Source organism: Anolis sagrei, chromosome 1 (genome assembly GCF_037176765.1).
Source record: "Anolis sagrei isolate rAnoSag1 chromosome 1, rAnoSag1.mat, whole genome shotgun sequence".
In the NCBI taxonomy this organism is placed as follows: Eukaryota; Metazoa; Chordata; class Lepidosauria; order Squamata; family Dactyloidae; genus Anolis; species Anolis sagrei.
Genome location: NC_090021.1, coordinates 208447492 through 208461595, shown reverse-complemented (window position 1 = coordinate 208461595; position 14104 = coordinate 208447492). Strand labels below are relative to the sequence as shown.

General features: G+C 49.3%; 1 protein-coding gene across 9 annotated transcripts in view; it reads right to left on the bottom strand.

The window, feature by feature from the left end:
- The window catches only part of ZEB2 (zinc finger E-box binding homeobox 2), a 188188-nt gene extending 180126 nt beyond the window's left edge, over window positions 1–8062 (bottom strand). The window contains exons 1-4 of one of the 9 annotated variants that reach the window (XM_067472710.1): window positions 7967–8057; window positions 7497–7789; window positions 4481–4639; window positions 1278–1337 (exon numbers count right to left, since the gene is read on the bottom strand). In XM_067472710.1, the coding sequence (XP_067328811.1) occupies window positions 1278–1337; window positions 4481–4553 (133 nt within the window). In that variant the 5' untranslated portion in view covers window positions 4554–4639; window positions 7497–7789; window positions 7967–8057. Of the gene's footprint in view, window positions 1–1277; window positions 1338–2854; window positions 3020–4078; window positions 4281–4480; window positions 4640–7496 lie in introns of those variants that run through there. The other 8 variants (XM_067472748.1, XM_067472719.1, XM_067472716.1 and 5 more) reach the window with 8 other exon arrangements.
- Between the last annotated feature and the right edge of the window lie 6042 nt (window positions 8063–14104).

Sequence of the window (14104 nt, the reverse complement as noted above, 5' to 3'; positions counted from 1 at the left end):
GGTTCCTCCTTGCAAAGGCAAACAATCCCAGACTGTTCATTCCTTATCATCTCCCTCACTTTCACCATTACCACCACCAGCAGTGTGGACGTTTCCCCTGTGGATGATGGTGATGATGGTGGAGAAGAGAACGGGTGACGATGAAGGGGAAAGAAACCTCAGCCAAGGGGAGGCTTGCCTCCATTTCCCTGGGAAAGGGCTTCCATGCAAAGCCAGTCAGGCGGATGGGAATCATCTGACTGAACTTTCCTGAAAAACTGACAGCCTTCCTGGGCTGCTGAGGGGGCTCCTGGAAGTCCCCTAAAGACAGACAGACACAGAGGGAGCCCACCTCTTCTTTTCCGAGCCATATATATCCACCCACCCAAACCCTGTCCCTCCTGGGTCCGCACATCCCGGCTCCAGCCTCCCCTCCTTGCTTTCCCACCAGCTTCAAAAACAACAACTCTGGACCAAATTTGAAGTAGCATCTTCGCTTCAAATTGGCGACCTCAGACCTCAAAAAACCCTCCCAAATCATCTCGCCATGCCATGCCATGTTCCCTTCTGGAAAGTATCTGCTCTGAAAATTTCCACTTGTATTTTTTTTAAAAGAGAGAGAAGTCCTCAAAGTAATGCAAATAAATAAACTTGTTTCGCTATCTAGTTTCTTCTCTTGCCAGTTTTGGGAAGCCTTGTATTATTTTATTGTTTGCCTTTCTCCCTCAAGCCACAAACATTTAGATTCCCGTGCTTCCACTCTGAATTTCTTTATTTTGATGTTTTTGGATTAGTACCTTTTCTGTGTCATGTTATCAGGGGGAAACAACCTCCGTAAAATCACATCTTTTCTGGGAATCAAAAATAATATAGTACCATCTTTTCCAGGAATCCAAAAGAATTGGGGGAGAAGACACACACACACACACACACACACACACACACACAATATATGTTCTCCCTCATTTTTTTTTATTCTTGGAAAAGATGTCACTTTATGTTTTTCCCTGATACACACACAGACACACTTTCGCTGTTCAGATAAATCCCCACAAATTCCCAAAGGGCCCAAATACATGTTTGGAGAAACAGAGATGAAAAGGGGAGGGAGTGAATCAGAAACACACACTTTAGATCCATCTGTCTACCTGCCCCTCGAAAAATCAAGCATTTATCATTTCAAAAAGACGACCACAATCAATGCAGATTTCTACTTATTTCTTCCTATATTTTTATTTTGAAGCTGGGTGGGTTTGGAGAGAGATTATACAAATAATAATAAAATACCCCTCACTCACCCTCAGTCTGCAACCCAGCTTTTGGGGGGCTCCTGAGACTTTGGCAGAAGTTTGCAAAGGCTGAAAGACAGACAGAGCAAAACTTTGGGGTCTGTGAAACCGACAAAACAACATTTGGGGGTTCCCCGATGCTTTCTAGGCCCTCTAACCTCCCCACATATATTGGAAGCCCATCAGGGGAGCAGAAGAAATATTATTCTGGTTCTTTTGCCCCCTTTAATGATGCCAGTTTCCTGCATGTATCGCATGCATTATTATCATCCCCTTCGTGTCATCCATCTCTCTCTCTCTCTCTCTCTCTCTCTCTCTCTCTCTCTCTTGCTCTGGTCGAACAAACTGTTAGGCGGAAACATGGAGGGTCTAGATATACACGCAGATATTTACCACACCGCCGTGGACAAGCTTTAAGGAGATAAGCTAACAGTCTTACCATACACACACACACACATCCAAGAAAGATAAGGAAGGAGGATTAAAGCACACCATCTTTCTCTCCAACACTCCACACTTAAAGAAGAAGAAAGCCTGGCCTGAAAGATCAACCCATTTGTTCTTGACACAGAGGAGAGACTGTTTAACATGAAAGAGGGCACAGCAGAGCTGGCACAAAGGCTTTGCTCCTCCGTTCAGCTTTTTTACCTTTTGGGAAAAGATGGGAAGCGAGGATTTCGGGGAAGGGGGGTTGGGAGAGCCCTACCACCAGCATTCATTTAGAGCCAAGAGATCAAATGATAATAATGATAATAATAATGAAACCCAGGCTAGGAGAGAGAAATCTTCTCTGCCATGTCAATAAACTCTAAAATAACAGTGAAGGGCCGAAAGACTTTTCCCCCAAAGAGACTCCCTTAACTTTTGACAGGCAAGAGGCAAAGAGAGAAGTCTGATGCTGGGAAGTGACCCTCTGGAGTTGTTTTAATTTCTATTTCTGGGTTTTGTTTGTTTGCGTTTCTGGAAAGAACCCTAAAACTGAGCGAGGAGATCAAAGGCAACACCACGACAAGGGGTGGGGGGAAAGAGAAGGGGGGAAAGACACCAAGGAGTGGGACTTCCTTCAGCCAGCCTTTTCTGCCTGAAAGTCCCCTATCACTCCCCCATATGGCTCGGCACCTCCACAGCCGCCAGGCATTTTTGCACAACAACCTCTTCGGCCAAGGCTTCCCAAAAAATAGCATTTGTTTGGACCTAGGCTTGCTTTGTATGTGTGCGTGTGTGTTTACTCCTTCACCCCCCCCCCCTTAGTTTTTCCAGCTGGGAAAGAAACCGGTTCAGATTCATACAAGGAAGGTTTCCAATCTGCTTGGAGAACTCTCTCTTCTCCTCCTCACCCCTTTGCCCTAGTCTCTCTCTCTCTCCCTCTCTCTCAAGAGAGAGGAAAGTTGCTCGAAGTGGGGCCGAGGGAGTCCACTTCAGAGCGTGCGAAGTGTAATTGGAGGGGAGAGAAAAGTTGGGATTGATTGGGGGCAAAGGAGAAAGGAAGAAACCCAACTAAACAGAGGCACACATCAAAAGCTGCCGGGTCCGAATTAGTACACAAGTTCCTAGTGCTCTTGGAAATCCCCTCAACACACACACACCCCAATTCCTCCCCGAGAGAGCAACCCAGGGCCACCGGGACTCAATCCGGGTCCGATTCCGAAGCCGGGTGAGGCAGGCCAGTTCCGGGGCGAAGAGGCGCTCGGCCCCCCCAGCCGCCCCTCCGAGGAAGGGCTCTTCCGCCAGTTCCGCTCCCGGTTTCTCACGCTGCCGCTTCCCTCGCTGCCCCCCTCCCCACCCGCCCCCTTCTCTCCCTCCTTTCCTCCCTCCCTCCCTCCTCCCTTCCCTCCTGGCTTTTCCCAGAGCCTGGCCAAGCGCTTTGGGGTTTTCCTCCCTGCCTGACCGCTATTTCTCCCCCCTCCCAGCTTTTAAACAGAGCTGGGAAAGAAGCGCTCTCGCTCTCTCTCTAAAACAACACAAACCCACACCTCCTTTCCTTCACCCCCTCCTCCGCGAACTCTGCTTGATACAAGGAAGGCAAGACCACCGAACAGTTTCGAAAGCACTTCTCCTCCCCCCCCCCCCCCGCTTCTTTGACACAAGGAAAGGAGAGTCGGAGGATAGAGGCCCACCGGACGGTTTCGAAAGCACTCCTCTCTCTCACCCCCTTTCTTTCTCTTTCTCTCTCTCCCTCCTCTTTCTCTTTCTCTCTTTCTCACACACATTAAGCCCGGCACGCACTTTTCTCCCCTGCCTTTGCCTTGCTTGCTTGCTTTTCTCTTGTGAGAAAGAGAGAGAGAGAGAGAGAAAAGAAAAGCTTGGCTTGGTTGGGAGGCGACTGTGGCGAGAGGAGGCAGCGATCAAAGGCAAACAAGAGAAGGAGAGAGAGACACAAGGCGGCGGAGCCAGGGGAGGAGGCTCCATGGGGCACCTAACGGTTCTTCCTGGGCCACCGGACCGTTAGCTCCCTCGCCTTCCAGGCAAAAACTTTCAGAGTCCTACCAAAGAGAAGGGGGGGGGGTCCTTTCCTTCACCGCTCCCACCCCCTTCCTTCCTCCCGAAAGGAATGTGCTCCCAACTCTTCCTAAGAAACCCTTGGATCTGTTTTCCTTCCGCCTCTTCCCACTTTGATGGGACTTCAATGAAGGAAACCGGGAGGGGCGCAGAAGACGGTGGGGGGGGGGGGGCAGAGGAAGGAAGGAAGGAAGGAAGGAAGGAAGGAAGGAAGAGAAGGTGGTGCAAAAGGACTATTGCAAAAAGGAGGGGGGTAGAGGAATAGAAACGCCTTGCGATCCCCCCCCCCCCCCAGTTTTTCTGACACTCACTTTCTCCTGCCTTGAACTCTCTCTGCTCTCCAGAAACACACAACAAACATGCAGACCCCCCCCCCCCTTCCTCCTCCTCCGGTCTCTCTCTCTCCCTTCCTTCTCGGTGGGTCTTTTTTTCTCCTCTGCCACAGCTTGGAAATCCCTTTCTTCCCCAAGCCTCCCCCCGGAATACGTGCCCCCTCTCCCCCTTGCTCTTTCCCCTTCCAAACCCACCCTCCTTTCTCCCTCCCCACCCCCTTTCCTGGGTCCTCTTTTCCTCTTGGAGCAAAGTCGCTGGGAACAAAATGTTGAAAGAAGCGAACGAAAGAGAAAGAAACAAAGTTTGACGGCGGCTCCCCCCCCCCTTCCAAATCCACCACCACCTCCTCTCGGTGCCCCCGTTTTTCCGCTCCCGCTTACCGTTTTTCCTTCTGGGGTTGGCTTGCTTTCGCCTCTTACACCTGGGGCCATCCGCCATGATCTGCTGCTTCATTGATAAGCGGGGATCAGATGGCAGTTCGCATGGGCTCGGCGGCGGCGCCTGGCTTCAGCTTCAGCAGCAGCAGCAGCACGCAGGCTCTATGGAGCAACCAAACACAGGCACCGGGTGGGCATGGCGGAGTCCCGTTCAAACGCAGGGCGCCAAAGGAGCCGCAGCAGAAGCAAAAGGAGGAGGAGGAGGAGGGGGAAAGCCAGGAGGCGGATGGCAGACCAGCTCGGGAAGTCCCCCCCCCCCCCGCTCCAACAAGGAGACCCCAGCCCCAAGCCTTGCCTCCCTTGGAAGCGCACCGGCCACCTGGGCGACCCATCCAGGGCTCCTCTTTCGGCCTCCTCTCCCTCCTCCTCTGATTAAGCTCCCCCCCCCCACCCCCCAACCACCCCCTATTTTCCAGTGATTTCTCTCGTCTCTCCCTCCGCCGGGGAAGGAGATATAGACACACATGACATCTTTCAAGTGACTCATGACCCTCGCGTTTCATTTTGCGCTTTGTTTGGGGCGCTTCCTCTCCCCTCCTTTCTTTTAATGGGGTTCTTTTGAAAAACAAACAAGGGCCGTTTAGCTCAAGCGCCTGGGAGGGTTTGGTCTGGCTCCGGAAAGTCCTGGGGAGCTCACCGACACTAGAAGCAGAAGCAACCGCACCTCCCTCCTCTCTCTATTTCGCATTCTCTCATTCTATCTCCCTCTTCCATTCTCTCTCTCTCTCTCTCTCTCATTCTCTCCCCGCTTCTCTCTCTCTCTCTCTCTCTCTTTTTTTTGAAAGTGCGTGGCTACCAGCTGATAAGAGGCACAGAAGAACAGGGCGATTTGCCTTGATCTCCCCCTTCGTTTAAAGTCCTGCTGGCAATTGCAAACCTTCCTTCGCCTCTCCTCCTCCCTGGATGTCATCTTGGACTGGGGAAGGGGTTAATAGAGGGAAAAGAGAAGCAGGAAGAGAGAGAGAGAGAGAGAGAGACGTTTTGAACCCCTCTCAGGAGACTTTCTGCCTAGGTGATCTCATCTATTTGTGTTTTATTTTCTGGCCAGGACTTGCGAACGGGCACAACTTCTCGCTGGCCGGGCCTTGGGGTCTGGGCTGTCAAAATGCAAAAGGGGGGGGGGCAGAGAGAGGAGAGAATGGGATTAGATTCCCCCCTCTTGCCAGGTCTGGAAAGAGAAGCTGTAGCTTTAAATATATATTTCAATGCATTCACCCCATTAGCACCGCTATGGCCACCCCAAGATGCTGGAACTTAGTGGCTTCATTGTGGGTGGGGAGTGGGTGGGTGGGTATAAACGGGGGGGGGGGCGCTTATAAAAGATATAACAGATGCAAGCGGCAAAAAGAAGGGGCGATTAACCCTTGCTCCCCTGCGCCCAGGGCATCCACCTCTTTTTCTGGCCCTTCTTTTGATTTCTCCCCTCCGGAAGCCATCCAGCAGAGGATCACGGGGTGTTCACCGCTTCTTCCCTAGTTTTTCCGCGACAGGGAAACCCGCGTGAAACCCGCGGCGAGAAAACATGGGCTGCCCCTCAATATCTTCCTTTCCAAACCCTGTTTGTGCTTGATGGCAGAGAGAGAGAGAGAGAGAGAGAGAGACTTTCTTCCTTCTCCTGTTGTTTGCCTATGAACTTTACACACAACCATTAAAACATTTGAACATTACAAAACAACCATTAAACCCTTCCAGTTCTCCAAAGAGTTTGGCTGAAAGGACTCTGGTTGGGCAGGTAAGGCGAGGGCTGTGGGTCAAATTCGGCTCTCTCTAAACTCATCCCGAGCCCCCCAGAAAGTCTTTGAGGAGTAAAGAGCCAAACCTTCCCAGTTGATGTTTGCTACAGGCTCCTAACTCTAGGAGAGTTTGCAAATATCTCAAGTTATAACACCCTCACACAAACACACTCAGCCACCAAGCATTCCAAACAACCAGCAGCCCTTTTGAGAAATCTCTGGGCTCAATGGCGAAATCTTGTCAGAACATTCTCCTTCATGGTTCCCACTCTGTGTCCTTTTTCATATTCAATTTGGTGTCTTTCCCCCCATTCACTGAGAAATCTGGGAACCTCCAAAAAGTTTCCTTCCTCTCAATCTCCCGCTTTCTTTGCATTTCTTATTTGGCTCTCTTTTCTCTTCCTGCAAGCGAGTTTTAAAACAAGTTCCAGTCACTACTTTCACTTCTGGCTGAGGATCCCAGAAGCTGAGATGTGGTGTTCCCCTCACCCAGCAGCCTCAGAAGGAAAGCGAGATAGGCAAGAAATGAAACTGCCGAGACAGACACTTTCCACAGGAAACTTTCTGCTTTGCAGGAATAATAATAGTAGTAGTAGTAGTAGTAGTAATAATAATAATGGTAATGATGATGGTGATGATGATGATAATAATAACAATAATAATTTTGTTTGGGTGCTGAAAATGCCTTTTTTAAAAGGCTCCAGTTAAAAGATGACTCCCCCAGTCGTGTTGTTCTTGTTCACAGCTTGAAAAATCATTAACAGGTAAGTGCAAACTTTAAGATGTGTAAATGGGAATCCGTGCGGATTGCTGGTTCAAAACCGGAGCGAAGAACTGGAAGCAAGAACTTTTCCCTCTCCTGGTGGGAATTGCAAGACATGTCATATTTTGAAGGTAGAAAATATACCTTGTTTACCTGCTTAGCCAGGTAAACGGTCTGGGAGAAAAAGCTCCAGGTAAAGAAAATTTGGGAAGGAGGAGAAGGGATTGGTTCTGGAAAGTGACCCCGAAGTGAATGGAGGAAAAATCCAGAGTTGTTTCCCTACATCACACCACTTCCTTCCCAGCTACAAACAAGGAAAATAGACTCGAGCCAGCAATTGTTTAAAAAGAAGGAGAGAAAGAGAGAGAGGGAAGGAAAAGGGGGAAGGAAAGGCAGGACAATACTAAGTAAGACAGGAAAAAAAGAGAAGAGAAAATATCTCGACATCCACCCGAGAACGTACCTGCGAAGTCTTGTTTGTAGTTTTGGCCAGCAATGGAGAGAAGAAGAAGCATGAAAAAGCCGCGGAGTGGAGGAAGGAGGAAAAAAGGGGGGATGTTCAAGGAGATGTGTGTAGCTGTCGGAGGGGGAGGAAGGATGGCTCGCCAGCCTCGCCAAGAGTTTGTCGGAAGGGACCGTTATTCCTGCCGGGCAGGTTGGGACTGATCTCTTCTTTCTGCCACTCCAGGAAACACCAACCTGGGGACGGACTGACGTGTTACGCCTCTTCTAATGACATTTTTTTCTTTCTCTTTTCTGGAGGAGAGAGAGGAGAGGAGAGGACCCTGAAACACACGCCACCTATCTTTGTGGGGAGGGATAATTGGAGAGCACCAAACGTGAGCATCATGTGGAAACGTGATCGCCAAGTTTCTCTCTGGGAAGAGAAGGGGGGAAAAAAAAGAAGGAGGACGGATCTGGGATAGATTATACCTTGAAGTCCCCGCAAACGCTTTAGTGGAAGAAATGAAATTCCACCTCCCTCTTTCCTCCCTCCCTGCGAGTTTCCCTCCCTCTTTCCACCCTCCTTCCTTCCCTGGCCTGCCTCTCTCTCTCTCTCTCTCTCTCTCCTTTCCTCCCTCCCTCCTTCCTTGGCCTGCCTCTCTCTCTCTCTTTCTCCCTCTCCCTCTCCTTTCCTCCCTCCCTAACCGTGAAGTCTTTGGCATCATTATCCTCTCCACTAAATCCTACTGGATGCGAGGCGGAAAACGGGGAACACCATTCACAGAGCTCGCCGCCACTCCAAAGGGAAGAAAGTTACAAGAAGCGATGCCTGCCTCTGATCCCCGCAGAGCATCCCAGGCCTCCCAAAAGAGGCCAGCCCGGGCCTTGGGCACTCCGGCCCCCTTCGCCCTTGCCCCTCAATACCTGGCCCCCATTGCCCATTCCCAGAGCGTAAAGGACAGGGAACCAGTTAATCGGGGAGAGGAGAGAAAAAGGATGGAGCCAAAGAGAACCAGTTTTCTTTGAACTCCTAACTGGATGCCCTTTCGTTTCTGGAAAGAGAGAAAGAGAGAAATATTTCTAGACAGAATTTCGGGTGGCCATCTGAGCGGAAGCAACTCGAGGGGAGTCTAAGGACATCTGCCTTGAATTGCTGTAATGGATTTGCAGCCACTTAAAGGTGCAAAGCCATCAGAACACATTCAGGCAGGCGTGTTTAGGTACTTCCATGTGGATGCATCACCATCTTCATCATCATCATCATTTGGTGGAATATTTTTCTGGGTGGAAGGAAGATTTTGGCACCTTTCCCCCTTGTGTTTACAGAGACTTAAGGCCGTGGGAATACTAAACTTCTTTTGACATCTGCCTTCATTTGCTCTGAGGGATTGGCACCCAGGTAAATGTGCAGATGTAATGAGTCACTTCCAAAGAGATGTATCTTATTGGGTTGCTGTGGGTTTCTGGGATGTATGGCCATGTTCCAGAAGTATTCTCTCCTGACGTTTCGCCCACATCTATGGCAGGCATCCTGAGAGGTGTAATGTCTCTGAAGTTGATTATCATTGTCATCTAGTGGAAATTTCTTTGGAGTGGAGTGTATATGTGTGCATATTATTATCATCATTATTCTTCTTGTTACCATCATCAACATCAGCATCTTTATCATCTAGTGAAGTGTGTAGGTATACTATTATTTGGCTGGAGTAGAGTGTGAATGTGTGGATATTATTATTATTATCATTATTCTTCTTGTTACCACCACCATCAGCATCTTTATCTTCTAGTGAAGTGTGTAGGTATACTATTATTTTTCTGGAGTTGAGTATGTATGTGTGCATATTATTATTATCATTCTTCTTCTTGTTGCCACCACCACCAACATCAGCAGCTTTATCATCTAGGGAAGTGTGTTGATATGCTATTATTTTTTTCTGGAGTGGAGTGTGTATGTGTGCATATTATTATTATCATCATCATCATCATCATCATCATCATCACCATTCTTCTTGTTACCATCACCAGCATCAGCATCTTTATCATCTAGTGAAGTGTGTATGTATGCTATTACTATTAGTACATTGTTATTATATTATTGCTATTATTGCCACCACCACCATCTTCATCACCTAATGGAAATTTCTCTGGGGTGAAGATTTTGGCATCTTTCCCCCTAGATGGACACAAAACTATGAGAGTATTATATTATTGAAAAAAAATCTCTCTTAGGAAGGCGGCAGGGCCATATAGGAAGCAGAGGAAAGATATCTAAACATGGGATAGAAGTCCCTGGAGATTATATATATATAATATATATATGTCTAAAATCACGGCAGAGCAATGGCAGATTGCAAAGCACTCTTATATATGTAAAGGCAAAGTGAGACCTGAAGCATCCATGATTGACTCAGGAGGAAACTCCCAACAATGTCTGACAGATGTACCTGAACCTTAATTAACCCAAGAGGTGAAAGGTCTGCAGACATGCCTTGGACACGCGTGTGCACCTCAACCCGTGTACGTGTGTTCGTGCACACGGATGAGACGGAGAAGTGTATACCTGGAGAGGGGCGGGCAATGCAAGGAGCAGCTCAGCCTTCTTCGGTCGGGGTGGCAAGGAAGGGCCGGGACTCCACCTTTGCCCTGTGGGGATTGGCTCTGCCAGGAGGGGAGGGCTCTCCTGGCGACTGTGCGCTTAATTAAATCATCCTCCGACGCGGTTCCCGACGTGACGCGCCCCTCCTAATCCAATCAGGGGCCGGAGGTCCTCAACCGGAGTGATCCTCGCCTCCCGTTCCCATCTGCCCACATCTGGAAGTCGGCAATTGAGCAAATAGGAGCCAATTGCGAGCCCCTCTTCCCAGGGGAGCCTTGAAAACATACACGCAACTTCAAAAGTGCGCCCTTAACCCAGGCCTTCCAGGAAGCGGCTTTGAAGGCGCATCGCGGAAGGAAGGGAGAAGCCACACTGTAGACTTAACGCAGTGTGACACCGCTTGAACTTGCCAATAGAGCCCTTTTCCTCTCCCCACTGAAATAAATGGGTCCCCGACTTTGGCTGACAGGAAGCGGAGAGCAGTTGCGGCTCAAGCACACACAGCCTTCCCAAGAGGGACTTTGTGTTTTGTGTGTTAGGATCGCTTTCCTGGGAGCGAGAAAAGAGAAGCCGCATAAGCCGAGTTTAAACCCTCTCAAACTCTGGCGTTCCGTTTCCAAAAGAGCGAATGTAAAGGGGATTGAGGAAGCCTCCTCTGTTTTGTTTCCCCTAATAAAATTAAAATGCAAAAAAGTGGTCTCGCAAAGGGGCATATTGCGCGTGGAAAGGGAGATCTGGAACTGGAGTCTGAGGGGAAATCTTCAGACCCCGGCACGACATAGACTTCCCGTCTTTGCAGGACAGAGGCCTTTGCTTCCTCCTCTCGCCCTGACTCCGGCTTCACCTCCATCTCCTCCTCCTTTGACATGCGGCGAGTTCTCCGGGCTGTATGGCCATGTCCCAGAAGCATTCTCTCCTGACGTTTCGCCTGCACCTATGACAGGCACCCTCAGAGGTTGTGAGGACCTCCTCCTTTGTCAGTCTTTGACTCAATTGCTTTACTCGAATCCTCAGACAAACAACGGTCGGGCGCCTCTACACGGTAGAATTAATGCGGTTTGACAACCCTTGAACTGCTATGTTTCAATGCTGCAGAATTCTGGGCTCAAGACCATGTCAAACTCCAACTGCCAGGATTCCACAGCATGGGAATTGTAGCTAAACGGTATGAGTTCGTCAGTGTAGATCAAGCAAACTTTGGCCTTCCGGGGGTTTTGGACTCCAACTCCCACCATTCCTAACAGCCTCAGGCCATTTCCTTTTCTTAAGCGGCTGAGGGGGAAAATGAAGGGGCCCGAGGCTGTTAGGAATGGTGGGAGTTGGAGTCCAAAACCCTTGGAGGGCCCAAGTTTGCCCACCCGTGGTGTAGATCCACACGAATGAGGTGAGGGGAGAGAATGTGTGGCTTCTCTCAAAACACACCTGTAGGCAGGGAAGGCAAGTTGCAGCCTTAAGCATCTCTATCCAGGAAGCAAGTGTAGGTTTGCACCTTTAATTCAGGTGATTCCAAACAGGTAAAACATCCCTATATCACTCCTATGAACCCCTAAACCGCTTCTTTCAACTGTAAATACTATGAAATTCGGGCGAACCAGTGGGAATCTCTCTCCATATCCGAAGTGTCACCTTCTATGTATGTTCCCCTCCATTTCTGGTATGAAATTCATCTCCAAATTTCCTTTCAAAAAGGGGAATGGCGACAGCGAAAGAGAGGGAAGGGAACAACCTTATGGAAACCAAACCAATCTTTCGAAGGATAGACTGAGAGAGCCATGACTTCGCAATGGGCAAAAAAACCCTAGACTTCTCAAGCCCCCTTTTCGAGTTTTTCTGGCCATTGAAACACCCCAGGACAGATCCCTTGCGACGTCCGAAGAAGACACGTGTCAGCGCGTTCTCAAGGCAAACTTTGCCCCAAACCTCTGTTTCGCCGCTTCAGGAGCTACACTGCATTGTATAGCAATAATCGCCCAGGGTAGATGCTTTTTAACGCCGCGAATGGGACAGACATGCGGTGGGATTTATTATTATTTGCCATGACACTACATATCAAATAACACTAACATTATACCAACCGGCATATCTCGCCTAAGAAACCCAGAAATAATAATTAAAAAACCCAAGCGCCTCTTCCCGTAAAGACGGACGAAAGGACTTCACTCCATTCCCACTTAACTTTTATGTTCAAGTACAAAGGAAGCAAGTGGCATGCTTTTATTTTCTTTTAAACTCGCATTCTAGCCGAAGCTCAGCCAAGGTGTGGGCATCTGCGCCTACAGGAAAGGGACGCTGCACATCGGAAAGTATCTCCCCTTTCCCCCTCCTTCTGCATCATAAGGTCTTCCGCTTTTGGGGTCACAACTTTCGGGGGGCTAAGCATTAAAGCAAACTCCAAACACCCCCCGAAAATGCTTATGCAACTGGAAACACAGACATGGCAGGGAATCCCGGTCTCTCCCTCTCTTTTCTAAGGAGGCTTCTAGGTTTTCTTTCCCCCAGAAGTTTGTGCGTCCGTTTCCCGCTGTAGCGTCAGTTCCAATACGCGTGGGAGAGCCGGCGTTTCTTTTGGAAAACCCGTCTGCAGTTTTACTTCATTCGATTCGATTCAAGGAGGGTTTGAAAGGAAGGGAAGGGGCGACACTTCAGTTCCTCTCCCAGGGTTTCCTCTTCGTGCTTCCTTTTCTTCCCCCTCCCCCCCCTCTTTTCCCTTTTTCAATGGCATCCCAGGAAGGAGAGAGCGCGAGCCAAAGAAAAAGGGAGTAGGGAGCGCGCGCGCCCCTCGCTCGCGCCATCCGCCGGGACCCGGCTTGCCCAGCGCCACGTGACGTCGCGGACCCATTTCCGGTTTGCCCGGGGAGCCCCGCGGCCACCTGCCTCACCTCCCTGGCGCGAGCCATGGCGGCGGGGTTCATTTGCATGAGAAAAGGCCGCGCGCTCCAGGCGCATCTGGAGGGAGAGGACACCAAAAGCCAAGGCGCGCTCAAGGGGGGGGGGGGGGGAGAATCAGGGGCGACTCAGCGCCAGCGGGGAGGAGAAGTGTATCAACGCTGTGGAAGGAACCCCACTTCCACCGCCACGGATCAGTGCTATGGAATTCTGGGACTTGTAGTGTGATGAGGCTCCGCCCCCCCCAGCAGATCCCATAGCATTGAGTCATACCACTTCAAGTGGGTTCAAGCTGCATTATTTCTGTAGTATAGATGTGCTGTCTCCCTGGCTGGCTCCATACTATAGAGCATTGCTTCCCAGCCTGTGGACCTTGGACTACCAGTGGTCTGCGAGAACTAAAATATGGTTTGCAGCCTTACCATTACTACAGCAAGACCAACTGGTCTCGCAAAACCGCTTCTAGTGACAAGGCTGATTCAATATGGTTTTCTGTGGGCAAGCAGATGGCTACTACTGGATGGCATACATTCTGTATCAGAAACAAGAGCTGATGTGGTCTATCCAATGCAATTTTCTGAATCAGCATCCCAAATAACCAAACCAAATCTAAAGTTGACCAAAACTGATTCGTAACCCTTTTGGTACTAATGTTGGAGAGTGGTCCCTGATCAGAAAAAGGTTGGGAACCACTGCTGTAGAGTGAATGTAGTCTGACCTTCCTTGAACCTCCTTGGCTCAAGGGGATGGAGGCCTGGGAGTTGTGTATTGACAAGGTGTTTCACCCTCTCTGCCAAAAAGTCCTAGTGCCTCACCAAACTACAACTCCCAGGATTCCATACCATTCTATTGAGCCATGGAAGTTTAGTAATATAAAACTGCATTCATTCTATAGTGAAGATATATTTTAAATATTATTTTATTTTATACCTACAATACACATATATGAACATGTATACATACAAAGACAACCCGCCGCCCACATTACAGTTACCCATCATCCCTCCACCGTGGTCTTATAATTTATCCAGTAGGTTGCCCTATTTAAGTCTAGGATTCTGGCCTGTTTTTCTTCTTGGCCCCAGTGCTGAGAAATTGTCTGTGAAATTAAAAGTAGAGGGATGGTAGAGAATCTCTCTTTTTCT